This window comes from Cydia fagiglandana, chromosome 8, assembly GCF_963556715.1.
Source record: "Cydia fagiglandana chromosome 8, ilCydFagi1.1, whole genome shotgun sequence".
NCBI classification, from domain to species: Eukaryota; Metazoa; Arthropoda; class Insecta; order Lepidoptera; family Tortricidae; genus Cydia; species Cydia fagiglandana.
The window spans coordinates 19,905,448-19,933,290 of record NC_085939.1 but is presented as its reverse complement, the minus strand read 5'-3'; the positions used below and the strand labels follow the sequence as shown (position 1 = coordinate 19,933,290).

Genomic DNA, 27,843 nt, shown 5'->3' with positions numbered 1-27,843 from the left:
ATGGCCACGTCTCGCGCAGACCGGCAAGTTACGTGGGTAACAAATGCCTGGCCATGCCGCCTCCTCCCGGTACGGGAAGAAGAGGCCGGCCCAAGAAGCGATGGCTTGATGTCATCAAGGAAAACATGCGTGCCAACGGACTCACCACCAGGGATGCCGAAGATCGGGCAAAGTGGTCACGAAGGAGTCGGAAGGCGGACCCCGGGTCCTCGCGCCCCGCGCGGGGGCACAGCCGGGATTGACGCCAGGATGATGATGATGATGGGTAATTTTAAAATAATTAATTACAGCGTCACACCTATTTAAATAATTAAACGATCAATTCATTTTGGAGTAATGAATGTAACGATCAGGTACAATTATTTTCTAAATAACTCACCAAAATTACGAGAATAGATATTTTAAAGGGTAAAGGATGACTCACGCTAGACCGGGCCGTGTCCGGGCCGGAGCTTCCGGAGCGTCGTTTTCTATGGAAAGCATCACGTGATCACCGGGGCTCGGGCGTGGCACGGTGCGGGCCCGGCCCGGTCACGTCCCGGAGCCTCCTGACAACCTATTTTTCTCTTCGGGTGGTATTCTACTTGTTTAAGATCTTTGTCCAATATGCATTGCGTCTGACTCTCTCATTAAGCAAAATGTGAGACGCAAATACACATTGGACCAAGATTGGACAGATGGAATACCACCCCTGTGTCGGAATATATTTGCCAAAATAAGAAGGTTGCAAAACGTCATAAATTTGTTTGTTAAATATGATGGTATAGCTAATTCGTTACTTGGTCGGTTTATATTAGGTACAGCCGTCTTTGATATAATATACGTCAAGATTATATAGGTTGGATAATGTCTTGATTTATTTTGTAAAATATGGAAGTGTTGCTGAAATGTAATTTAGTCGGATTATATTAAATGAGACATCTATTGATGTTACTGCTTGTAAAAATGATTCAATAATGAGCATGTAGGTTTATAATGAATATTAAGATACTACATATATAGTTTTTTCTCACATTACCACTTATTATATGGAGTGTAGAAGTAACTTATTACTTAGATACTTTTTTATTTCGTACGAAGTTCATAGAAACATATATGACAATACCGTATCTATAGTTGGTCAAACCAAATTTGTCAGTAAATAAGAACAAAAAAACTATACTCATCCTTTTCTTTTGGGTGTTAGTACTAGTGTAAGACCAAGATAGCATGATTCTCTCTATCTATGTTTGAAATGAGACAGTCCTTTGACAAACTATAATAACCATTTTTATTCATTCATTTAGAGTTCAACTGATCTTCTCTGCCTGCACAGAGTACAAATTTACATCATAACTATGCCTTAAAAGCCCACTCCACACTCGTGCGCGAATCTTGGCTTCGCGCTGCGATTCGCACACGAGTGTGGAGCGGGCTAAACAGTTTTATGTCAACTTTTCACCATGATATTGATGCATACTTACTTTACTCTTTGCATCCAGGTGACTTGTTTACAAATGGCTTACCGCAAAACGCAATAATCAAAATTTCGTTATCTGCCTCTGTCGATAAGAGAAGCAGGTATCGAGTGATTGCCTCTGTCGATATGCAGGGAAGCAGATATCGAGTGATTGCCTCTGTCGATATGCAGAGAAGCAGATATCGAGTGATAGAGAGGCAGAAACCGAAATGTTGGTTTTCGTGTTTCGCAGTAGGTCCTGGGGTTAGTGAGAGTAACGCCCCATACGCAGAATGTTCCGTAATATTCCTTATTTCCTGCCTAAAATTACCCAAAGGCACTAACTACTGAAATAATACAATAGAACTCTTCGTATATTTTATTGTTCTTATATAAATGAGAATGACTAAGGGTGGTATTCCACCGTCCTATCCAATTTATTTGTCCAATGTCATTGCGTCTCACTCTCTGATGTGAGACTTAATAGAAAGTCAAACCAAGAATAGTCTGCAGCATATTTGATAGCCCACGCAGTGAGGCACTGGTCCCACCGCGAGAGACACGGCGATATTTATAGCTCACCGCTGGGCGAGTAACTATAAATATCGCCGTGTCTCTTTTATTTACACGGGAGTGCTTATCTTTTATTCGTATTTATAGCCGATAGCTCATAGCTTACTAGCTCGCGGTGGGACCAGTGCCTTAAAGTGTTATTTTAAACGTCAAACTTCTTTGAAATTATGCCGTATAAATGACACTTGCACTGCGTGGGCTATCAAATCCGCTGTAGACTTTTTTTGGTCCGACTTTACACATTGGGCAAAGAAATTGGATAGAAGGAATACCATCCTAAAAGACGTGGAACGCGTCAGGGGGACCGCTAACCATGCCAAATAATCATATAAGTGCCTCTCTTTCGCGCAAATAATCATAAGAGTGATAGAGAGGCAAATATATTAATTAATGAAGTGGTTCGCGGTTATAACCCTGACTGTATAAGAATCAAACCAGGGTATACTGCGTGTGCAACAATTTAAATTACAATTCTGCTAGGGACGGCCATTCCGTGAGCGTCAGGATGGCGGGTGGACCTCAGCGAATTTGAACGAAATATTTATAAACATATTGTACCTTCGGTGTACTTTAGTGTACTTTTAATAGAATCCAGTGTACTTCTCCCGGAAACGAGATATTTAACAAAAAAGGCCCACCCGCCATTCTGACGTCAGGATGGCGGGTGGACTTGTGAAATCTTGGATTATACCGCACTCCAAGTATGTAGTTATAGTGTACTTTTAGTGCACTTGCGGAAACTATGAATAGAAATCAGTGTACTTCTTGCAGAAACGAAATATTTATCGAAAAAGGTCCACTCGCCATTCTGACGTCAGGATGGCGGGTGGATCTGTGAAATATTGCATTATTTCACGCAAAATGTATGTTTTTATACTAGTATTGTACCTACAGTGTACTTGCGTAAACTATGAATAGAAACCAGTGTACTTCTTCCGGAAACGAGATATGTGACAAAAAAGGTCCACCCGCTATTCTGATGTCAGGATGGCGGGTGGACCTGTGAAATCTTGGATTATACCGCATTTTTACAAGCTTTTATTTAGTTTCACCTGACCGTTGTCTGTCTGTCTGTAATCAAATCTTGCAAGTTAAATTTGATCCACTTCCCGGTTTCCGATTGTAAGTCGGGTGACTATGCAATATTATGGTGTCATCGAGCTGATCTGATGATGGAGACCGGAGGTGGCCATAGAAACTCTGTGATAAAACAACGAAACCTAATTGTGTTTGGGGTTTTTAGAATTGTCTCGATGAGTATTAGTTGCCTGTGGAAAAAAGTACAGTCGACGATAAAAGCTTGTACCAAAAATGAAATTTTTGCCAAAAACTTATTATTACATATCAAACAGCAAAGAATAAAAATTTATTGAATAGGTATTCATGATCTCCTTAAATGTGGCTGCTATAGTCTTGATTTGCCGAGTGATCATCGCTTTCCGGTTGCAACTTGGTGCCATCGAGGAATGTCCATGGTACATACATGAAAAAAAAATCGTTTATAATACAATTAATTGTATCACAATACCTATTTTGATTCTATCGCGAGCATATAATATATATACTCTTTGGTACTTTGTTTTATAAGCTAGGTGTACCTAGTGATTATACTCGCTGTGGCCAAGGCTTAGCCCGTGTGGAATTTGGGCAGTTTCTCTTCCTTCCTCTCTATAAGTAATATTTTTATTAATAAAAAATAATCAAACCATATACCATCAAAATTATTTACCATACTTCATGTCATAACAATAAAATTATAATACAGTCCCCATCAGATATATCGGAGCGGCCAAGGTGCTCACAAACATCTGAGCACGCCTTTATTGTCAAGGCGTTAGAGTGCGTGTTCAGATATTGTGAACACCTTGGCCGCTCCGATATATCTGATGGCGACTGTACCTAAGCACCGAAACCTTACATAGCGCTGTTTTTTGGAAATACTGTAGGTACATTACATACATACATATATAATAATTATTACTATTTGATTTATCTTCACAGGACCGTAGGTCTACGCTACGAAGTCTAGGAGTATATAAAAGGTTTCAACTCAATACGGACCCGTTCCCGAAATAAAGGGTATCGACAGACAGACGGCCGGACGGGCAGACGGACAGACGGACGGACGGACAGACGGACAGACGGACGGACGGACGGACGGACAGACGGGCAGACGGGCAGACAGATGGACGGAAGTGATCCTTTAAGGGTTCCGTGTTTTCCTTTTGAGATACGGAACCCTAAAAAATAACTTTTGCTTATCATAGCGCTCTTTCTTTGGACATACGTATGTGTACAGTAATATTAAATGTATTTTAGTCCTCTTCTTATTTCTCACGTATGCAAGTAGTACGTACCTACTTGAAAAAAAAACGTGAAAGACATCACTGTTAAGGTTACTAGGTATTACTTCTAGAACCAAAAAATATACTTTTAGACGAACCTACGTACATACAATATACTTACAAATATTTTAAAAACAATCCTCCTACTTTAATATCATGGGTGCATGCCTGCATGGCCCCATATGATATAGACATTTGATCCTTTACAAAAAACTTATCATCTAGCCTAGCCTATTGGTAGTATTTTCTCGAGCTTTACGCAGTTAATTCAGGAAGTTGTCATACCTACAAGACAAAAGCATTTCGAAAGCCACATAATCGTGGAACACCTCATCTATGTGTGGTTAATGCAAATGCTGTATTTGTCAAAGAAAATAAAATCTCTTCACACGACCAGGGTTTCACCCTTAAAACACAGAAATAATTTGGGTTCGTATGTTTTGGCGCAAGATAGGAAAAGCTGGAAGATACTCCACCGACAAGAGAATAACTCTTAAGTAGTTAATGATGATGATGATGATGTTTTGGATAGCTAATGAAATCCTAAAATACAGACAGACAAACACCCTGGGGGAGAGCACAGCATCAATGCATACTAATATATAGGTATTACAAAGGCGAAAGCGGGTTCCTATGCAGATTCAAACGGCACTACACCATAATCATACCTATTTTTGCCAATACCTTGACGCGCGGGGTAACACGATACATTACCTGCATTCAACGTGTTCTTGCATATTCAAATACATTTAGTATCTTTCTACAAATTTAATATCACTATTTTTTCTTTTGACATGTTTATTATATTATTCGAAAAACATGACAGCGTCAAATATTTAAAAGTCGTAAAATGTAAAAAGGCATAAGAAAAGAGTCCAAACATATTATTTAAGAGTCGGACCAAAGAAGGACTTTTTTTAATATTAGATCTAAGCATTAGAATCTTAGTACTTAAGGCTAAGCCTAAAGTGCCATTGCAATGCAAGCTAATGAATAAATACCATATTTAAAATCAATGATATTGTTATCTTCTTCTGCACGACTTACAAAATATACCTAATTTCCAAATCGTTATCTTATACTTTTTGAGTAAAATAGCTGTGACATATGGACAGACAGACAGAGACAGACAGACAGGCAGACAGACGGACGGACATGACGAAACTGTAAGGGTTCCGTTTTTGCCATCTTGGCTTCTTTTTCACCAGAGGAAAGTAAGTAAGTAGATAGTTTATTTTTTGTAACCGACACAATTCTATCTTAGTGTAACGAGCTTAATAGTTTTTATTTACTTACTTATTTTATTGAGAACGCACCACCGACATTCTTAGTGGTGGTACTGTATTCGCTGTGGCCGAAAACAGCTTGTAGATAATTATCTTATACCGATACTTTTTAAATTTTTGTTACTTTGTCGCAGCCATTGGAAATTTCTCCTCTTTTAAACTCGTTTTTCATGCATGGGTTCCTGAAATTGAACGTATCTGAACTGAACACATGGACACTGAAGAACGTGGCATTGATGGGAGAAAATAATGTCAAAACCAGATAAGCTGAAAAATCTACATTTGTAGAATGTAACTAAATGCATTGGGTACCACTACAGTTTGCTGACGACTACCTAAATATTCCATAATATCAATATCCAGTGAGGAAAACGGGAACTATGTTTGTATGGAGAACCGGTCATTCCCTTTCCTCTTAATAGCTTAATATACTTCGGCACATGATTATACATATTTATTAATAGGTACATGCACTGTATTTCCATATCTTACCTTAAGCAGAGAGCCAGACGGTGAATGCTGGATATTGGTTTCTGAAATCTTGTTTTTGTTTTACCAAACGTTGTTTAATTCTGCCGTGTGGACGGCTTCGAAAGAATCTTGAGTCATATGTAAATAAAGCTCTTTACATCATGTTGTATGTACCTATTCTTATTTTTCCGAACGTGTCGACGTGGATGTACGCCCTAGAGTATGCAGTAGCCTCTTAATCAGTCATTAAGGCAGCTAGGGCCAATATTTTGATTATATTATTTCCTTCCATATCCGCTTGCTTCCGATCGAACCATTGTTTTCAATCTGATTGACATTTATTATGACATTTGTCATGAACAGTCAGCTCGGACGTCCCGGTCGGCTCGGGTAGGGCTGGGTAGGACTCGAATCCTTTGAATCCTCTGCTTGAAGACTACTCAATTTTCTGACTCTTATAATTAAGTTTAAACTCGAGTAAGTTTAAACCAAAGTCTCTTGTAGAGACTTGAGTACTTTTCAGAGAACTCTCGTTTTTTTACAAAAAAAAAATCGAAATGCATTGTCTTTATGTATAATTTGTAGATTAGATACGTACATAAATCATAAAATAACGCTTAATTTCGTTACTGTTATATAGGAAAAATCTATAAATTTTTTCACGGAGTCTTTATTTGGAGGCTCGAGTCCTTTTGAGTTGCTCTTAAAAAGGACTACAAAGGACAGAAGTCGGGAGAAGTTTTTTAAGCGCAGAGTCTTGTAAAAACGAGCTGTGCCTACATCAAATTCAGACTCAAAGGACTCGAGTTCCTACATGTAAACACTAGAGGCTCGGACATTGCTCGGACAGCACTAGTGTTAATGTAATAAACGGGTGGCCTTGACGCCCCGGCCCCGGAACGGCCCGGTCACGGTGGCGCTCCTGACAGCTCCTGCGTCGGCTCGCTCCGGCCCGCCCCGGTCCGGGCACGGCCCGGTCTAGCGTGAGTCATCCTTAATACACGTTTTATAGCAAACTCGTTCGTGTCTTTCCTGTAGCTATCGCAAATTTAAGGGAATTGAAAAGCAATTTTTTACGCAGCACCTTTACAGGCGGAATATTTTATTCAGTACTTGAGACTCAAATGAGAAAAACGGGATATGTAATGTGTACCGCAGTCGTCACCTTTTATAATATTGTCCACAGAAGTGACCTTTTCTAAAATATCTTTTACGCATAGGTACATCAGAAAGTACCTAACTAAGATTACTATATACTTACTAGATAGGAACTCGGGATTGTCAAGCAGCCGTCATACGTTATATGTGTTCTATCAAAGTAACTCGCGCCGTCGCGCCGCCATAGATGCTAATGCATTATTTGAGGAGATGAGCATGTATTGCTTTATCTTACTATTTCAGGTATATTTTGTCAGTTTTGCGCCCTTTTTTCGCACACGGTGGCCTCAAACAAGAGCAATGATAAAAATTCTGTAAAAACTGTCACATTTTTATTTTTTCACAGCTTATTATAATTCTACGTACTTTATTTTATGAGTAAAATTATTAAAATTCATTAAAATAAAGTAAGATCTATCAAATGGCATGAATTTTACCGAAATCGGTTAATGGGCTGATGAGTCATTACTAAATGAACACTGAAAATAGGGGTAATTTTTGCACCGAATATGTCGTGTCTAGCGCTGAATCAGCGCCACTTATGTCAGCGGCACGTGCTGTTCCGAGTAATGGCTACTTTCTTCTACACATCTATATCAAAACTATGTTTGTAGGTATTATAGTTTCGGAGATATAAGCCGCCGCGCCATAACACTTTTTCGTTACATCGGTTTTTGATCCGAGCCCCTCTACGGGTTTTTAAAGACGTTTACCTACGTTTCACGTCAAAAAACAGGGCAAGTACAAGTCGGACTCGCGCACGAAAGGACGCGCACTTACCATAATGCAAAAAAGGCAAAAAAAAAGGTCACCAGTACTGACCCCGCCCGACGTTGCTTAACTTCGGTCAAAAATCACGTTTGTTGTATGGGAGCCCCACTTAAATCTTTATTTTATTCTGTTTTTAACCGACTTCCATTTCATAGAAGGAGGAGGTTCTGTATTCGGTTGTGGCTATTTTTTTTTTTTTCTATGTACGTTCACCGATTACTCCGACATCCGTAGTCCGATTTAAGTAATTCTTTTTTTGTTTGAAAGAAGCTACCTCCGAGTTGGTCCCATTTTAATTTGGTTCTGTTCTGATGATGGGATCCATGAGGAATTGAGGGAACTCCTCAATTTTTAAAGGCATATACATGGTGATTTGGGTGTTTTCTTAAGCAACTCGAGCATTTTCTCCCGAAAACCACCACTTTGATGGAGTAGACCTGATGATGATGATTGTTTTGATGAAAATGATGATGATTTTTTAAATGTAGTATGTTCAGCGATTACTTCGGCACCTGTGATCCGATTTGAGTAATTCTTTTTTTGTTTGGTAGGAGTTACCTCCAAGGTGTCTCCATATTATTTTTGGTTCTGGTCTGATGATGGAATCCATGAGGAATTGAGGGAACTCCTCAATTTTTAAAGGCACATACATGGTGATTTGGGTTGTTTCTTAAGCAACTCGAGCATTTTGTCCCGAAAACCACCACTTTGATGGAGTAGACCTGATGATGATGATTGTTTTGATGAAAATGATGATGATTTTTTAAATGTAGTATGTTTAGCGATTACTCCGGCACCTGTGATCCGATTTGAGTAATTCTTTTTTTGTTTGGAAGGAGTTGCCTCCAAGGTGTCTCCGTACCTATTATTTTTGGTTCTGGCCTGATGATGGAATCCATGAGGAATTGAGGGAACTCCTCAGTCTTTAAAGGCACGTGTAAAGTGATTTCGGTGTTTTCTAAAGTAACTCGAGCATTTGCTTCCGAAAACCGCCAGTTGGATGTAATGCAAGTGTAGCCTTATCACGAGTTTGACATTGGCATATTCTCTAAGTTAGCGACGCTAACGTCTTCGTAACTTACTTTTTATGCATCTCGCTCGCACTAATATGCCAGTACGAGCGAGATGCAAAGAAAGTTAGTTACACACACGCTAGCGAATAAATCAATGTCAAACTCTTGGTAAGCTGGTAAGGCTACTGATCGGGGGTTAGGGTTAGGAGTTAAGGGGTCGGGGAATGGCGGTTGAAGGGCTGCTGGTTCAGGGTCAAGGGTTTCATGGATCAGGGGTTGATGCGCTGTGAGGTAGAGTGATCGGGGGGCTTGAGGGATTGGGTCAGTGGCGGGGCGGAGGATGGATTTAATGTAGTGACAGGAATTATAATTTCCCAGACGGACTCGAGAAAATTCCTGATTACATATTTATTAAAGTAGGTACTACACGAATTTAGTGTTAATCATGATGTTGTTTTTCATTCATGCGTCACGCTCTTAACAATGCGTTAAAATTAAAAATGGAAAAATAAAAACTTTTTACAAAAAAAAAGAAAACCGACTTCAAAAAGGATGAAATAAAATATTATCCTTTTTAAGTCTATGCGTTACCAACTGATATGTTTGAAGTCGGTGCCAAGCCAAGTAGTAACAATACCCGTCAAAAATAATCAGCTTCATGACTATAAATCCCATTAGAACTGTACTAATAACTATTATAAATGTGTAAGTAATTCTGTCTGCCTCTTTGTCGCCTTTTCATGGCTAAACAACTGAACCGCTTTAGGTGGAATTTGGCAAGAACGTAAATTCCTTGAATTGTTTTATATTTTGAAATGTAGTCCTCTGAATAAGGGACGGGAAATAACTCAGTCCCAATCCCACGCTTGCGTGCCGACAAACATGGTACGGACTGTACCAAGAAGGTTTGATCGTGTGTTCTGAGGTGTGTTCTTAGGTACAGTCGACGTCAAAGATATGTTTACACTTTTGCACCTTACTCCTTACTCCTTTGTAATAAGACGAAAAGTGTAAACATATTTCTAACGTCGACTGTACCTACAGAATGTACGTTCATTGTCGTCGTGTAAGGCAATCCAACGTACATCCTTATCGAATCGCACCAAAATCATGGTATGCTTCAAAAGTTGGCTTGGCACCGACTTCAAACATATCAGTTGGTAACGCATAGACTTAAAAAGGATAATATTTTATTTCATCCTTTTTGAAGTCGGTTTTCTTTTTTTTTTGTAAAAAGTTTTTATTAGTATTTGCTGTTATAGCGGCAACAGAAATACATGATCTGTATATCACGGTTCGTGAGATACAGCCTGGTGACAGACGGACGGACGGACGGACGGACAGCAGAGTCTTAGTAATAGGGTCCCGTTTTACCCTTTGGGTACGGAACCCTAAAAATGGAATATTGACCGTTGTGAGAAGAAAGCACGAGGGTAAAACAAAATTTGCCCCCAGTGTAACACAAAATTTTTCACCATACCGTCCCGAAGACATTAAATGTAAAATACCAAACAAAATCGAACCAAATTAATGTTATTAAATAGGTATTTATCATCCAAAATCATCATTTAAAAGTCAATTCTACCAGCAAACAACTCCAAAATTTGCGTTTGATAACTTTGCCTCACATGTGAATTACTGATAGCAAAGTGCAACTTTGCTATCCGTTTTTGAAGTTCGCCCTTCCAGTAAGCCTTTCCGAGCTGGTGGTGGTGAAAAGTAAATTTTACCAGCCAACATAAGCAGACAACTTAAAATTTGCATTTGATTACTTTGCTCCACATGTGGATAAAATGCAACTTTCTCATCAATTTTTGAACAATCAAGAGAGCCTTTACCAACTAGTGTGATGAAATAACATTTTGTAACGTTGTGATAATCCACATCATTATTTTTTTATCGTCTGCCGTGATGCGCGTGATCCATGCATTCACATAAGTAGGTACTAGTTAGAACTCAACAGTCACGACCATGATAAGAACCTGTAAGAATCGGCCAAAAGCTAACAACGAATTAATTGCACTAAGGCATTTGACAGTGACAGCATCCGTGCCAACTCCGCTTTCTTTTTGGCAATAGTAAAGCAGATGTAGTTTACCATGACAAACAATATTATTTTTAGAATTCACAACCTCATTCTGGTCTCTGAGATTTCGTGTTTTAGTTTGGTATTTATGTGCTATCTACTAATAATTCCCCAGCAGTCATCTCAGACTTCGGTACCAGGTAAAATAATGTTTTACCTCACAATCTGGTAAAGGCTTTTATTCTTCAAAAACTGACGAGCATTATAATTAGCTTAATAATAATCATATTTACTGGTAAAATTGCTTCTTAAGTGACGATTTTTAGTGGAGTGAAAAGTAACGTTCATTTGGTTTGTAATTGTTAACAATTAATTTATATGAACTCGATTTAATCAATTATTTGACTGAATACATTATCGAATTATTTGATTGAAGGAATACATTATAGCATGTCGACGCTGTGAGTAAACTTTGTGTATTTTGCAGAAAATCCATTAGATCCTGAGTTAGCCAGACCATTGGTGCATACTCCAGTAGGCAGCTACCGGGGGCTTTGGGCCCAAGACGGGAATTACTCCATGTTTCTGGGTATACCGTATGCGAGGGTTGATCCGGAAAATGTTTTTGGTGTAAGTTTTGGAGTTTCTCAATTTATGAAAATCTGGATCGGGGTGGGGGTGTTCGACGTTTCGGTTTCGCTATTTTCTTCTTGATACAGTTTCTTTTCCTTTTTTTTTCTTTATTGTAACTTAAATTCCTATCGATCGTTCTTATCAGTTTCCTTTGATACAAATGTCTAATTTTGGTTTCATCGGATGATCACGCCTGGAAGTCGCAAGGCATGACATGATAAGACCATCGAGGCACTTTCTCCTTCCTATGTTTTCTGTTTTGTATAAAATTCTTTTTTTTGTTTGTGCTTTCGAATAAATGATTACGATTTCAATTAATTTTGGTATGCAAGCTGTAATGTTGTACGATTCATATTTTTTTTTCCTGGTTTTGCTCTTCTTCTTCCTCGCGTTATCCCGGCATTTTTGGCATGATTCATGGGAGCCTGGGGTCCGTTTGACAACTAATCTCATAATTTGTCGTAGGTACTAGTTTTTATGAAAGCGACTGCCATGTGACTAATGTGACCTTGCAACCATGAAGGGAAACTAGGCCTTAATGGGATTAGTCCGGTTTCCTTGCGATGTTTTCCTTCACCAAAAAGCGACTGGCAAATATCAAATGATATTTCGTACATAAGTTCCGAAAAACACGAGCCGGGGTTTGAGCCCGCGACCTCCGGAATGAAAGTCGCACACTCTTACCGCTAGGCTACCAGCGCTTTTTTGCTAGTTTTACAACCTCTGAAAATAAATTAATACATATTATAAAGAATGATTACCAAAAAGACATGTTAAAATTTCAGCCTTCTATTCCACACAAATTTGAAGGGATATATGAAGCAGTCGACGATACTTCAAGGTGTCCTCAAATTGAAGAATTTAATAACACAATTACTGGGACTCTGGATTGTCTTCACGTCAACATTTACGTACCGAACAGCGCTACTATTGAAAATCCCTTGCCTGTTATGATCTACATTTTTGGGGGGAAAGGTAATTTTGGATTTGCAGGAAGATACATTTATGGACCACGCTTCTTAGTTAGACATGACATCATTTTTATTACTTGCAACTATCGTCTTGGTCCATACGGATTTTTTTGTCTAAACACTTCTAAAGTGCCAGGGAATCAAGGTTTAAAAGATCAAGTGCAAGCGCTACGCTGGATAAAAAAATATATACGATATTTTGGCGGAGACGACTCCAAGATCACTTTAGAGGGAAACAGTGCAGGTGCAACGTCTGTCGATTTGCATCGGCATTTTCTACAAGAACCACTTTTTAATAGAGTGATTTTACAAAGCGGCGTTTCATTAAATACAGTATTAGACGATCCTGATTCAGTTGCTCCTTTGAAAATAGCAAAGCAATTGAATTATACAACGAATGATATTAACTATGCCTTATCATTTCTGAACAAAATTGAGCCACATGAACTTATTGCTGCAACAAGGGATTCGGGTGTAATTTTTGGACCGTGTGCTGAAAAGTATTTTGAGGGTGCTGATAACTATATAACGAAACATCCAGCTTCTTTGAATACAGTTACTCGTAAAGATGTCGATTTTTTAATTGGTTTTAATAACGACGAAGCATATTCGAAAATCACAATAATAGAAAAAGATGAATATGAAAAAAGGGACTTTGTGTCTGAGATATTAGGATTTTGTTTTGACTTCAAAAATGAAACTAAGCTTTCAGATGAAATGAAAAACATTGTCCGATTGTTTTATTATGGCGATAATGTTCAACGTGCAGATAATAAGAGACCGGTAATGAATTTATATGCTGATTTTATACATTATAGTCCGATATTCAGAACTGTTAGTAAATATTTTGACAGTGATGTACGCGTAGAAAACATGTATTTCTACGTGTTTTCATATTCTGGTGAAAGGTCTTTTGACAAGGACCGACATAATGTATCATATACAAAAGGTGGTGCTTCCCACGCAGATGAGTTGGGATATTTATTTGACATTTCTTACATGAAAGATCGGACGCGTGATGAAGATATGCTTATTGTAGAAAGGATGACTGAACTTTGGACTAATTTTGCTAAATATGGGTGAGTGCATTTATTGCTTTATTGTAGAGTATTTTAATTAAAATTTAAACACTTCATTCTAGTAGAATGTTTTATAATTAATTTACAAAACAATGAAAATCGGACGGACGGACAATGGGCTACTAACGAGACGAGAAAAATATTATACTTAAAGTGGATGGTTACAAATAGCAAACATAGCATAGCAAAATTTGCCACATACTATAGCAAATTTTGTGTTGTAACACACCTGCACAGAAACACACAAACAGAAACCATAACTCGAATTTCGAAAATTACATAATTATGGTTGGATAATTTATCATTTTGTCATATGATGGGCACGCTACCTTGTGCATTCTCCAGTCCAAGTTTCTAGTTTTGCTCCTTTAAATAGTTGTTTGGACAGCGAGTACAGGTGTATATTTAGTATAAGGCGTGTGCCACAGACGCAGAAGACTCTGGACCAATCCAAGGCCTGGGTACTAGATGTGATTTTTAGGGTTCCGTACCCAAAGGGTAAAACGGGACCCTATTACTAAGACTCTGCTGTCCGTCCGTCCGTCGAACGACCGACGATCACGAACCGTGATAGACAAAGAACAGATGATGTATTTTGTTGCCGCTATAACAACAAATACTAAAAACAGAACAAAATAAAGATTTAAGTGGGGCTCCCATACAACAAACGTGATTTTTAACCGAAGTTAAGCAACGTCAGGCGAGGTCAGTACTTGGATGGGTGACCGTTTTTTTTTGCATAATGGTACGGAACCTTTCGTGCGCGAGTCCGACTCGCACTTGCCCGGTTTTTTTCTTTATTCTTGTATTCAACTAATTTTTAACCAACAAGCAAATAAAATTAGGACAGCCAAAATCATTTAAAAATTGAAGACGGCAAAATTGAGGCACATAAAATTACAAACAAGGAGAAATTAAACGTCTACTGTAACGAAATACATATTGAACATAGTTGAAAAAATTGTAGTATATCATACTAGTATACTGGATCTTCATTTCATTATTAGTAATCAAAGTTATTAATAAGCGAGATATCTCTACAAGAGGCAGTATGGGTATTATCCCTTTCTGTTTCCCTCTCTTTTCGTGACAGGGATGGTGGGCTTAGATACACTCGAGATACTGTGCTAACTGCTACTTGCGGTGCACTACTACCAACTGCTCAATAATAAGGTCTACAATCCAACTGTCTTAGAGCGTGTCGGTTTGTTTGTACCGCAGGCGCGACTGATCGCGGAAGACACTGGTGAGGGTGGGTTGCGTAGACGAAGGCCTCTGAAGGCCTGCCGTGAACCACGTTCGACGTGTTGCCTCTCTGTCGCGCTTGTAAATTCGTTCGTAAGTGTGACACGGAGGCAACACGTAGAACGTGATTCGCGGTAGGCCCTCTGTTCGCGCGCGGTGCGATTCGTACTCGTCGGCCATTTTGACTTTTTTAACATCAAACATGATGCTGACGTACACTATGATAGAATCGGTATCTTCACTAGAAAAATCTTTTATTATATTAATTTGTAATTGACGACTAAATAATCGTAACTTTGTATATATTTTGTATACAGCCTGTGGCCCGGAACCGGGGATAATAATAAAAACAGAGGCTCTATAGATCACCGGTAATTAAATTATAATGGTCTCACTTAATTAAAATCAGAATTTAACTTTCGCTTTTTTTCTAACAAACTTAATCGTACGTTCAATGTAATGCAAACAACACTCAACTTGACTGAATTAGTTCGTTCTGCGTCGTACTTATTCGGAGCTGCTCGGAACGTCTCATTGACATTTTATGGTTGCGTTGACTAATTGAAAGGTATTAATATTAATGCTATTATCTTTCTATCACCAAATCAATAGGTATTGTCACTTTCTGAAGTGTTTATTTTGCACTCAAGATAAAATAAGCCACTTTAGAAGTCAATAATAGTTTATTATTTATTTACAAATAACAATTACAGGCATTACAAATACAAAGCTGAAAGGACGTAGCAATTCTAAATACGTACATTTTCAATGTGTCTACCGTCCCGCTGATCGCAAGTAGCATACCGCCTGATGATATTATTGTGAACGGTTCCGAGGTCCACGTTGTGTTGCAACATGTGAAAAGCCTCGATTATTCTGTTTCTGAGGATGTCTACTGTATCGTTCTCTACTGCGTAAACATAATTCTTAACTGCACCCCACAAGAAAAAATCAAGGGGTGTTAGGTCAGGTGACCTAGGGGGCCATCGGTGTGGGCCAAAATTTCCCATCCATTTATTTCCGAAAATGTTATTAAGTTTTTCACGTATCCTTACGGCAGAATGTGCTGGTGCACCGTCAAGCTGAAACCAAGTGTCATCGCGGACATCTTCGGGTAAATTAAAAAGATAATCTGTTAACGGCCCATCAATGAGCTCCATGAATTTATCGCCGTTAAGTGCACCATCAATAAAAATTGGTCCAATTATTGTATTATTATGGATTCCTGCCCATACATTAAGGGAGAAACGATATTGGTGAGCCAATTCTCTCATGACATGTGGATTATTTCCGATTGTAGAATAATAGTGCATATTTTTCCTATTCCACATTCCATTGCGAGTAAAAGTGGCCTCATCAGACCAGATGATATGATTCAAGAAGTTGTTATTTTCTCGGTGCATGTTTAGAAACCATCTACAAAATGCAGCACGAACAGGTAAATCTCTTGGTAAAAGACCATGAACCTTTAAAAACTTGAAAGGATGTTGCTTCCTTCTTCTCATTACTTTATTAATGGTGCGGTTATTGACTCCAAAGATTCGAGCAGCATTTCTTGTACTGGAAGTGGGATGCTGTCTAAAATATCGAAGAATTCTTCTTTCTAATTGTGGGCGAACATTTTGAGGTTGGTTGGCCTCGTAATGCTGTCCAGGAACTAGAGGACGATTATCACGTAAGCGTTGTATTGCCATTGTAATCACGCGACCATGCCTCGGATGCCTTCTGTTTGGAAATCGCTCACGATATAACGCAAGGGCACGTAACGCATTACCGCGAGTTTCACCATAAGTTAATATCATATCCACATACTGGCGTGAATCGAATGGTAAAAGGGCCATTTTCAAAGAGCGAATCGTTTTCATAAATTAAAACATTTCATTGAAACCAAAATAAATCCCGTGACAACTAACTTTGACTAAACTATTTTTTTATTAATTCAAAATCGTTTTAAAGAGACTGAACTTGTCAGTGAACTTGTTACAAAAAGTTTAAATCAACCGCGTATTGTCAATGTCACACCCCGTACCAAGACATACCCCGTACCAAGTGACTAGGCGACGATACCGTGACACGAAAATACATTACCTACGATTTTTAACTTTGTAGGCTGTTTTCTCCAAAATTAAGGACGTTTGAAAATTAGATTCCTGTGAAAGTTACTTGGTATGTCTTAAAGAATCCCCATTTAATTTTTTCTCCCCGGTTCCGGGCCACACACTGTATATGCGTAAGATTAAGTTTGGCATCCTCTCTTCTACTGCATTTAATTTAATTTATGTGTCATGTTTCTTGATTTAACGTAACCTTATTTGATTGTTTTTGTTTTGTTTTAATTTTTGGACTATATTTAATTCTGATTGTATGTATTGTATTGTCCCTACCGCATAAACGTTTTGTTATCCTTAGGTGTATGTTTAAGCATGTGATTGAAATAAAGAAATATGTTTACCTACACAATTTAATGCCCCTCAAAAGACCTGATTCATTTTCATAAAATGGGGTTGGTTCCTGTCAAAAGTTTGCATAGATGGCGCCATCATAGCGTGCCCCTTTTTCTATGAGATTTGGCGTAAAGAGCTGGCATCCAAAGCATTAAGTAAACAAAAATTTTACACAATTGTAGGGATCGACGGGGCAAGCTATGATGGCGCCATCTGCTTAATACTTTGACCGGCCAACCCCATTATTCAAACGCGGGTATTTAAGAATGGCAAAAATGGGTTGAAAGAATATTTCTTATCGGTATCCCCCATGTATTTAGAAGAACACTATTCATCATATCTTTATTTCAGAAATCCAACACCGAAACCTTCTAAGTTGTTTCCTCTGCAATGGCCACGCGTAACCCAGGACAAACTGCCATATTTGGAGATAAACACTGAACTACGCCTAGGCTCAAGACCGATGCACGAGCGGATGAGCTTTCTGGACCTTCTGTACAAGCACATTGGACATTACGTAAGAACTAGATAATAAAACAGTAAATTAGCAACGAGAAAATATAAAAATAAAACAATATTTTACTTAGTTTTATTTAAAAGTAATGAAATCCTTAAAGAGTTTGATTTGAAAGAGGCTGATAGTTTTATAGGTACTTAATTATTTATTGATATCCGAATGACGCAAGCATTTGAAATCACAATATAGAACTAGTTATAGCTAGCTTGTGAAAATGGGACATAAAATAAGAGCTAGTTTCATTGCTTCTAGTTAGATTGTTATAATATCCTTATTAGATCCAGCCATCATGCAGATTAGATTATGATTAGATTCATTATGGGAGATCAGAATAACAATAAGTAAAGGGTCATTCTATAGAACTTGCTAAGTATAATATAAACAAACGTCACACAACACAAGGAAAATACTAACTGTAAAATATCAAACAAAAACAAAGCAAATCAATTTGTACTGAATGTTATTGAATATTAACATTTAAAAAACAATTTTATCAGCTAATACAAAGAAACAACTGAAAATATGCATTTGATTACCTACTTTGCCCCACACATGGATAAAATGAAACTTTCACATCAGTATTTGAACAATCAAGAAAGCCTTTACCAACAAGTTGTGTGGTGAACAAATATTTTTCACCACACCAGCTCGGAAAAGCTTACTTTGTACTTCAAAAACTGATAGCAAAGTTGCATTTTATTCACATGTGAGGCAAAGTAATCAAATGCAAATTTTGAGTTGTTTTCTTATGTTTGCTGGTAGAATTGACTCTTATATGATGATTTTGGATGATAAATATTTAATAACATTCATTTAGATTTGATTTGGTTTGTTTTGTTTGATGTTTTACATTTAATATTTGCTTCGGGTTGGTGTGGTGAAAAATTTTGTATTTCACTCGGGGGCAAATTTTGTTTAACCATCGTGCTTTAAAACCCTCACAACGCTCAAGATTAATTTTTCGAATCTTTCGCTTTTGGAATCAATTCAATTTTGGAATCTTTCGCTTGCTCGGGTATCAATATTAGCACCGCCGTTAAACAACAACTTTGCCCCCTTGTAAAACAAATAACTATTTTAACGTTACTGTTAATCCACATCTTTTTTTTTTATTGTCTGCCGTGATGTGCGTGATCCATGCATTAACATATGTAAATACTAGTTAGTCCTCAACCGTCACGATGATAATAAGAACTGGCTAAAAGCTAGCAACGAACTCATTGCACAAATAATTTTGACAGTGACAGCACCCGTTCCAACGCCGCCACAGCCTATAGTCTTACTGGTTATGAAGCTTTTTTGCCCCAACTTTTAGTTGGTACCTCGGTTTCGGACACGACACTGTCGCCGTCAGACTGCGCCTTAATTTGGGCAATCTGCAGCTTCAACTTGGCAGTATCGGAGTCTGCCTTGGCGACGACTAGAGCGGCTTTACGAACCTCGAGCTCGCCAAAAAGCACGGTTAACTGATCATCGCGGTCCCTATTTAACGATTCGCGATCCCTAACTGATTCGCGAACAGACGGCGCTCGCGGCGGCGGCGCAACAACGGATTGCACTAAAGTTGTCGACCGACTGCGAACTACCACTCTATCATGAAGCTCGTCTGAGTGTACTGGCTCATTTTCAATGTCACCACTAGCTTTCTGGTTGCTACTGATGCCTTTTCTCCGCGTGGATCTCTCGGTGCACTGAATCTCCAGCAATGGCTGAATGCAGTGCCTAGAGCGTTCGAAAGCAGTATGTATGATGGTATCACCATGTGACACATGTAACTAAAGTTGCCAGAACACGTGAGTGGAGGGAAACCTACAACACTGCATGGTCCGCCGGCAATGTAGGTAGGTAGGTAAGGTCTGAGCCGAAGCGAACTTCGGAGGCTCAGAAGGAGTGGGTGTTACGTGCAGAGTCAGTATTTATTTATTGAACCAATCACATTAATCTATTACAAATGTTTACATAATTAGGGAAAAAGGGAATATAATTTATAAGGAATAATTAGGCACATAGCATTGAATAAAATGGTAAAATAGACACAAGTTAGTACAATAATAGAAATTTAAATAAACACACAAAAGTAGAATTAAGAACGTTTAAAACTAAGATTAAAGTAAGACATACATTATTAAGAGTTATTATACGACAGCCGTGTTTTGCGTCATTCGTGCATTTTCATTTCAGATCTCTTAAGTGCTTCCTATAAAATGCTCGTTACGAGTCACGACGGACTATAAAAACCGTCCAAGAGCATTTCAGACCATGCTCAGTCTCGAACCCTAGTTGTGAGTCCGTCACCAAATAAGACAATATGATCAGAGCAAAGAATATATTCCCTGGCGTTCCAGTTAACGGGCCAATATTTTTATACTATTTGCTACTTGCACAGCAATTGTCCCAAGCTTCAGTAACCGGTATTTTTCATCTGTCCAATCACTTGTAACAGCAGCAACAGACATTGGAAAAATAATTCAACTGCTTGTCTTATTCTTGCGCGAACAATTCTAAGTTCAAATTTTCAATGGCTGGTCCAGCTTTAATTATTATCAAACCTACTCACTTACGATTGAGAAATGCGGATGTAAAGGAGAATAACTGTATTTAGTCATCTCATTTCATTTATATCAAGCAAAAACCATGGTTATACAAGTGAAAGCAATTTTGCCCAAGCTAATACGAGCATTCGCAGTCGTACGGTTAATGATTTGATTGAAGACATACTGTAAAGCGTTTCTGTTGTGACTAAAGTTTTTGATTTTTACAGAACTCACAATGGTCCGTGAGTTGTCCAGACCTATAGTGCATACTCCAGTAGGCAGTTTCCGAGGCCTCCAGGCCCAGGACGGGAATTACTCTATGTTCTTGGGTATCCCGTATGCGAGAGTCGATCCGGACAATGTTTTTGGTGTGAGTACGGAAATTTCTCAATTAATAAATATTCAAAGAAACTTGTTTATGTACCGGAATACCGGAGAAAATAATAATTTCCTCGGTATACATTTGTGAACTATAGTTGTAGTATTGAAAAAAGTGGTTTACGACACTTTTAGTACGCAAGTGTAACAATATAATTCTATTTATCGTTATTTCACGTAGGTAAAATGCATTGTTTTTTCTCCTAGTTGTCAGCATACAACAACCTCTGCATCTGCAAATTATATAATATATAATATCAAGGAAGATTACCAAAATGAAATATTCAAAATTTCAGCTTCCTGTTCCACACAAATTTGAAGGAATATTTGACGCCGTCGATGATACCTCAAGGTGTCCACAAGTTGAAGAATTTAACCACACAATTACTGGAACATTGGACTGCCTTCACGTTAACATTTACGTACCAAACAGTGCCAGTATTCACAATCCCTTGCCTGTTATGATCTACATATTTGGGGGAAGATACCAATTTGGACTTGCAGGCAGATACGTCTATGGACCACGCTTCTTGGTCAGACATGACGTTATTTTCATTACTTTCAACTATCGCCTTGGCCCGTATGGATTTATGTGTCTAGACATTTCCATAGTGCCAGGGAATCAGGGTTTGAAAGATCAAGTACTTGCACTACGCTGGATTAAAGAATATATACGACATTTTGGTGGAGACGACTCCAAAATAACTATAGCGGGAAACAGTTCAGGTGGAGAGTCTGTGGATTTGCATCAGTACTTTTTACAGGAACCACTTTATAATAGAGTGATTATGCAAAGCGGCGTTTCGTTAACTCGTCCATTTAGCGAAGCTCCTGATCCTGATCCACATGCTCCTATAAAATTAGCGAGGCAATTAAATTATAAAACTAATGATAATAACGAAGCTTTATCTTTTCTGAATAAAGTAAGGCCACATGAACTTATTGCAGCAACAAGGGATTCTGGTGTATTATTTGGTCCGTGTGTTGAAAAGCAATTCGAGAATGCGTTTAACTATATAACGAAATATCCAGCTGATTTGAAAACAGTTACTCGTATAGATGCCGACGTCTTAATTGGTATTACTAACGACGAAGGCTTTGGGTTAGTAACCATAATAGAAAAAGATATATTTGAAAGTACGGACTTCGTGTCTGCGATAATAGAAACTTTTTTTGATTTCAAAAATGAAATTAATCTTTTAGATGAAATACAAAAGATTGTCCGGTTGTATTATTATGGGGATGATGTTCAACATTCAGATAATAGGAGAACAGAAATTAATGCATATGCCGATTTTGTTTTTCACAGTCCGATATTCAGAACTGTTGGAAAATATTTGGAAAGTGGCGTGAACAACACGTACTTCTATATGTTTTCATTTGCCGGTGAAAGGAATTATTTCAAGGATGTAAAGAAATTGCCATATACAGAAGGTGGCGCCGCTCACGCAGATGAGCTGGGTTATTTATTTGACATATCTTACATGAAAGAACGGGTGAGTGATGAAGATATGCTTATCGTAGACAGGATGACTGAACTTTGGACTAATTTTGTAAAATATGGGTACGTATTTTCCTTCGAAGATATTTTCATAATTTAAATGTTAGCACTTCGTTCGAGAAAATAATCTATAATATAAGTAAAATGAATATTGGTTGTAAATGTACTCGTGATAAAATAGCTTGATAATGATGATATTATGAGAGTTCTGGATTTTTTACAATTCGGATGTGATTCAGAACTATCCCATAAACCTTATAATAAAAGGTTTGTTTGGTATATAGGGTGATCTTGTTATCAATGGCCTACTTTTTTCAGGCACTATGTATCATAGGTATCACGTAAAGATTTTATTTCCGAAAAAATGTACTATTTACTTTTTTCTTTTAACATTCGTAAAAGCATTTGAAATTACGTGTTACACACACAGCATCACTCTAAACTGACTACAGTAGTCAGTCACTCTAAACTGACTACAGTAGTCAGTTTAGAGTAGGGTTGCCATAAGTGTGAGGGCTCAGACCGGGACATTTAACGAAAACCGGCCAAGTGCGAGTCGGACTCGCCTTCCAAGGGTTCCGTACATTACACAATTTTCAACAATGTATATTTTGATGTGAAACGTGAGTGAAATGTTAAAAAAACTAAGTAATAAGTCCGACGCACGCTGGACTGCATATTTCTAATAGGTTTTTCTGTCATCTATAGGTAAGGATCTATTTAGTTTTATTTTTTTAATTTTAGTAGTTTCGGAGATAAAGAGGGGAAGTGGTAATTTTTTGTCTATTTACTTAAATTACTTCTAAACTATTAATCTTAAAATTATTAATAAAATATATTTGAGATTCCCACAGCTCTATCACTTGATATATAACACCATATAGTTTGCAAAACTTTGTTTATTAAGTGTCTCATTTACCCCCCAATAAGTGCCCCCTATGTTTAAAATTCATTTTATGTACGTTACATGTCCGTCTTCGGGTTATAGATTGACATAATATATGTGTACCAAATTTCAAGTTGACTGTCACAAATAATGTAGGTACCTAAATGAAAACGCGAGCGAAGCGAGCGCCAAATTTTTTCGAGATAATAGTAGGCAGATTTTTAGGATTTCGTACTTCAAAAGGAAAAAAACGGAGCCCAAATAGGATCATTTTGTTGACCGTTCGGCCGTCTGTCTGTCTCAATGCCCCCTACTAAATAACTATGATTTATAAACCGGGACAATTTGCTTATGGGCCGGGACACCGGGATGTCATGCTTCAAACCAGGACATGTCCCGGCGTACCGGGACGTATGGCAACCCTAGTTTAGAGTGATGCTGTTTATACCTACATTTTTGCATTGTATGATATTAAATTAAAAAAAAAACTACGTTCTTGTCCATGGATAAAATAAATATAGTGGCTAACTGGTACTACTACAGTTATGTGGAGAAATTATACGAATTTAGGATGACTCACGCTAAACCGGGCCGGAGCTGGGCCGGAGGTTCCGGTGCGTCATATTCTACGGAAAGCACCACGTGATCACCGATCAGCCGTCATAGAAAATGACATGTCGGACGCCTCAGCCCGTCACGGCCTGGTCTAGCAGAGTCATCTTTTTAACTGACTTCCAAATCTCAAAGAAGGAGGTTATCAATTCGGTTGTATGTTTTTTTTTTATTTTTTTTTATGTTTGTTACTCCATATCTCCGTCATTACTAGATCGATTTTGAAAATTCTTTTTTTAATTGAATGTATATGCATACAGATTGGTCCCGTTTTTGTCAAAACCCAGTTCTGATGATGGGATCCATGAGGAATCGAGGGAACTCCTCAAATCTTAAAGGCATATATATAGTGATTTTTGGGTTTTTATCAACAAATCAAGCATATACACCCAAAAAAGTGACATTTGATGAAGTGGAACTGCTGATGATGATCAGAACGGAACTCTTCAACGACGCATAGTTCACGGTTGGCGATTTGTCCTCTTCGTTGTTTGTTAAGCAAGTTAAGTTTTTAAGCCACATTTTTGTCAAGCTCGAGATCTGATGATGGGATCCATGAGGAATCAAGGGAACTCCTCAAATCTTAAAGGCATGCGTATAGAGATTTTTGTATTTACATCAGAAAATCAAGCATTTTCATTAAAAACTGTTGCATTTGATGAAGTGGAACTGCTGATGATGATCAGAACAGAACTCTTCAACGACGCATAGTTCACGGTTGGCGATTTGTCCTCGTCGTTATGTTTGTTAAGCAAGTTAAGTTTTTAAGCCACATTTTTGTCAAGCTCGAGTTCTGATGATGGGATCCATGAGGAATCAAGGGAACTCCTCAAATCTTAAAGGCATGCGTATAGAGATTTTTGTATTTACATTAGAAAATCAAGCATTTTCATTAAAAACTGTTGCATTGCATACATATAGTGATTTTTGGGTTTTTATCAACAAATCAAGCATATACATCCAAAAAAGTGACATTTGATGAAGTGGAACTGCTGATGATGACCAGAACAGAACTCTTCAATGACGCATGGTACACGTTTGGTGATTACGAATTTCGATTTTGACTTGGACTGGGACCCGGACTCAGACTCATACCCGGATCCGGTTCGGACCCGGATCCGGTTTGGACCCGGACCTGGACTCGGACCCGGATTCGGACTCGGACTCGGAACCGGACTCGGACCCGGACTCGGACCCGGTCTCGGACCCGGACACGGACCCGGACTCGGACCCGGACTCGGACCCGGACCCGGACTCGGACCCGGACTCGGACCCGGACTCGGACCCGGACTCGGACCCGGACCTTGATCCAGAAAACCACTATGATACCTTAACTAAATAAACAACTATGATTACCTACCATAAAATTAATGTAGGTATAAAGTACGATGATGCCAATCTTACTAGCCCCTCCCGCTTAAACCCCCGTACACCGCACGGCATGCGCCATTAAGTGGGTCAGGTTAGGTTTGAACTGCGATCTGCGATCCTCACAGAACCGAACAAGGATTAGGTTAGGTTAGAACTGCGAGCCTTACAGAAACGAAATGCTACTTGAAAAGTGGGTTTGATTAGGTTCGAACTGCGATCCGCACAGAACCGAACTGCTATCTGAGGAGTGGGTTAGGTTAGGCTAGAACTACGACCCTCATGGCTCCTCTTCACGATGGGCCAACGCCGGCCACTCCAAGGGACGCATTTATGCGTTAGAGGGAGCAAGTGATATTGCTATCTCATTCTACCGCATGGCTGCGTCCCTTGGAGTGGCCGGCGTTGGCCCATCCTGTAGAGGAGCCATTATACAGAAGCGAAATGCTAGTAGAAAAGTGGGTGGTTTTACCTCCTTTTCTATATAATGTACCATCTACAGTAATCTTTCATCGGCCCCCATGGAAGTCGGTTTTTTTTTATTAAAAATTATATTGTGTTGAGGTTAACGCCTTGATCATTCGGCGAAATGAAAACACCTATACAAATAATTAGTAAAGTTTCGAATCGACATTTGTCAAAATAATTTTAGTCAATGATTTAGAGAACCGTCCATAATGTATTTACATATTCGTTCCAGAAATCCAACACCGAAACCATCTAAGTTGATTCCTCTCCAATGGCCACTCGTATCCCAGGACAAACTGCCGTATTTGGAGATAAACACTGAACTACGCCTAGGCTCAAGACCGATGCACGAGCGGATGAGCTTTCTGGACCTTCTGTACAAGAATATTGGACATTATGTAAGGAAAGCAAGGAGTGATTAATGAAACAGGGAATGAGAAATAAGGGAATATATATATAGACAAAAACTATTTTTTACTTTGTTTTATTTGAAAATACCTAATGGAAAAAGATTACTGGTTCATGCAATGAACCACACATAATAATAATCATATTATACAGGGTGATTCATGAGACATGAGCAGGACTAATCCTGCACACTCAGTAACTGATAATTGATCGATCACCGGCGTATTTAGGTGAAACAACGACACTTTTTCCTATTTTTCAACTTTTTGTTAAGGGCAAATTTAACTCTCTACAATCATGGTTACCCTACAAGACCTAATTAATAAACATAAAACCTATTTAACCGTAATGACAGAATTTTGATTACGAAGAAAATAAACTGTCAAACTTGAGTGCGATACGAGTTTTCAAAAGTAACCAGACCGTGATGACAGTATTGACATTCAATTTGACACAGAATATCGGTAGTTTAGTATTCTAATTTTAGGGTGACCATGCATGTCGTAAATATTTTTTTTTTCAACACTAGTAGAAAATTAACGTTAATCTCACTAATACTGATACGAAACAGTTGCTTATAATTTACAAAATACGCAGTGTTAGTCCTGCTCACGTCTCCTGAATCACCCTGTATACCTAATGCACCTACATTCCTTTCTCAAAACGCCTGGCATTTTTAGGAATATTCAAATTATATCATAATCCTTTAAACGAGCACTTCTCGTACATAAATACATATATTTCGGGGATCTCGGAAACGGCTCTAACGATTTCGATGAAATTTGCTTGGGTTAATGGGGGCGAAAAATCGATCTAGCTTAGGTCTTATCTCTGGAAAAACGCGCATTTTTGTCTTTTTATATATGTTTTCCGAGCAAAGCTCGGTCTCCCAGATATAAAGATATAAGCATTACGTCGCCAAGGTCAAAAATCTCAAAATAGTGAGTATTACTGCAATTTTCTGCCGCCAGAGTGCAGCACTAATTTGTTCAGTAAACCATAGAGTAACTTATACATATTAGGCCTTAACAGTTTTTTGACAAGTTTTCACTATGACATTGATGCATCAAGGCGGTTTGTTTACAGGTGGCCAGCCACGAAACGCGAAAATCGAAATTTCTTTATCTGCCTCTCTATCGATCGAATAAGCAAGAGTGATAGAGAGGCAGAAACCAAACTTTGGATTGTCGTGTTTCACGGTAGGCCATGTGATTAACCTAGTGACGCATGATGTGTCATTGATGATGTCAATGAGGTTTGTTTACTGTATGTGCTAGTGGTGCCACCTACGCAGAGCTTTCCCTAATATTCGCTATTGCTTATTTTCAGTATTTTATAACTTTTACAACTTTTTCTGGATTAGTACTTTGATCTACACCGTTGAACCGCTGCCAGTTTTCCGAATTTTATTTGTCCGAGGTTTATTTAACTGTAAACTTTAAACATCTAACAACTAGGGAACAAATAAAATCATTTTATAAAAACAAACTTTGATGCTATACTTGGTCAAGCAGATCTTGTCAGTAGAAAAATGCGGCTTTGAAAAATGTAGGCGCGAAGGGATAGCGTCTCATAGAAAATTTGAATTTCGCGCCTTTTTCTACTGACAAGACTTCCTTGACCATCTATACCTCCACCACTTTCTTTCTTCTCTATTCTTTGTTTTGAAAATTGAAAAATTATTTATTTACGTAAACGTTTATTTTTAACAATACAGT

The 27,843-nt window shown here is 38.4% G+C and overlaps 2 protein-coding genes across 2 annotated transcripts; both read left to right on the top strand.

The window, feature by feature from the left end:
* The first annotated feature begins 249 nt into the window (after nucleotides 1-249).
* LOC134666968 (juvenile hormone esterase-like) lies at nucleotides 250-17,985 on the top strand. The gene is made up of 4 exons (XM_063524279.1): nucleotides 250-265; nucleotides 11,569-11,711; nucleotides 12,500-13,764; nucleotides 17,805-17,985. The coding sequence occupies exons 1-4, from the start codon at nucleotides 250-252 to the stop codon at nucleotides 17,983-17,985; spliced, it is 1,605 nt and encodes a 534-aa protein (XP_063380349.1).
* Nucleotides 17,986-20,739: 2,754 nt separating this feature from the next.
* On the top strand, nucleotides 20,740-26,139 carry LOC134666967 (juvenile hormone esterase-like). Its single transcript, XM_063524277.1, has 3 exons — nucleotides 20,740-20,874; nucleotides 21,179-22,446; nucleotides 25,950-26,139. Exons 1-3 carry the CDS (start codon nucleotides 20,740-20,742, stop codon nucleotides 26,137-26,139), a joined length of 1,593 nt encoding a protein of 530 aa, XP_063380347.1.
* The last annotated feature ends 1,704 nt before the right edge of the window (nucleotides 26,140-27,843 follow it).

Coding starts and splice junctions, on each gene's coding strand:
- LOC134666968 (XM_063524279.1), top strand. Junction 11,712..12,499: donor ATCCGGAAAATGTTTTTGGT/GTAAGTTTTGGA, acceptor TTAAAATTTCAG/CCTTCTATTCCACACAAATT. Junction 13,765..17,804: donor ACTAATTTTGCTAAATATGG/GTGAGTGCATTT, acceptor TCTTTATTTCAG/AAATCCAACACCGAAACCTT.
- LOC134666967 (XM_063524277.1), top strand. CDS start 20,740: ATGGTCCGTGAGTTGTCCAGACCTATAGTGCATACTCCAGTAGGCAGT. Junction 20,875..21,178: donor ATCCGGACAATGTTTTTGGT/GTGAGTACGGAA, acceptor TCAAAATTTCAG/CTTCCTGTTCCACACAAATT. Junction 22,447..25,949: donor ACTAATTTTGTAAAATATGG/GTACGTATTTTC, acceptor TATTCGTTCCAG/AAATCCAACACCGAAACCAT.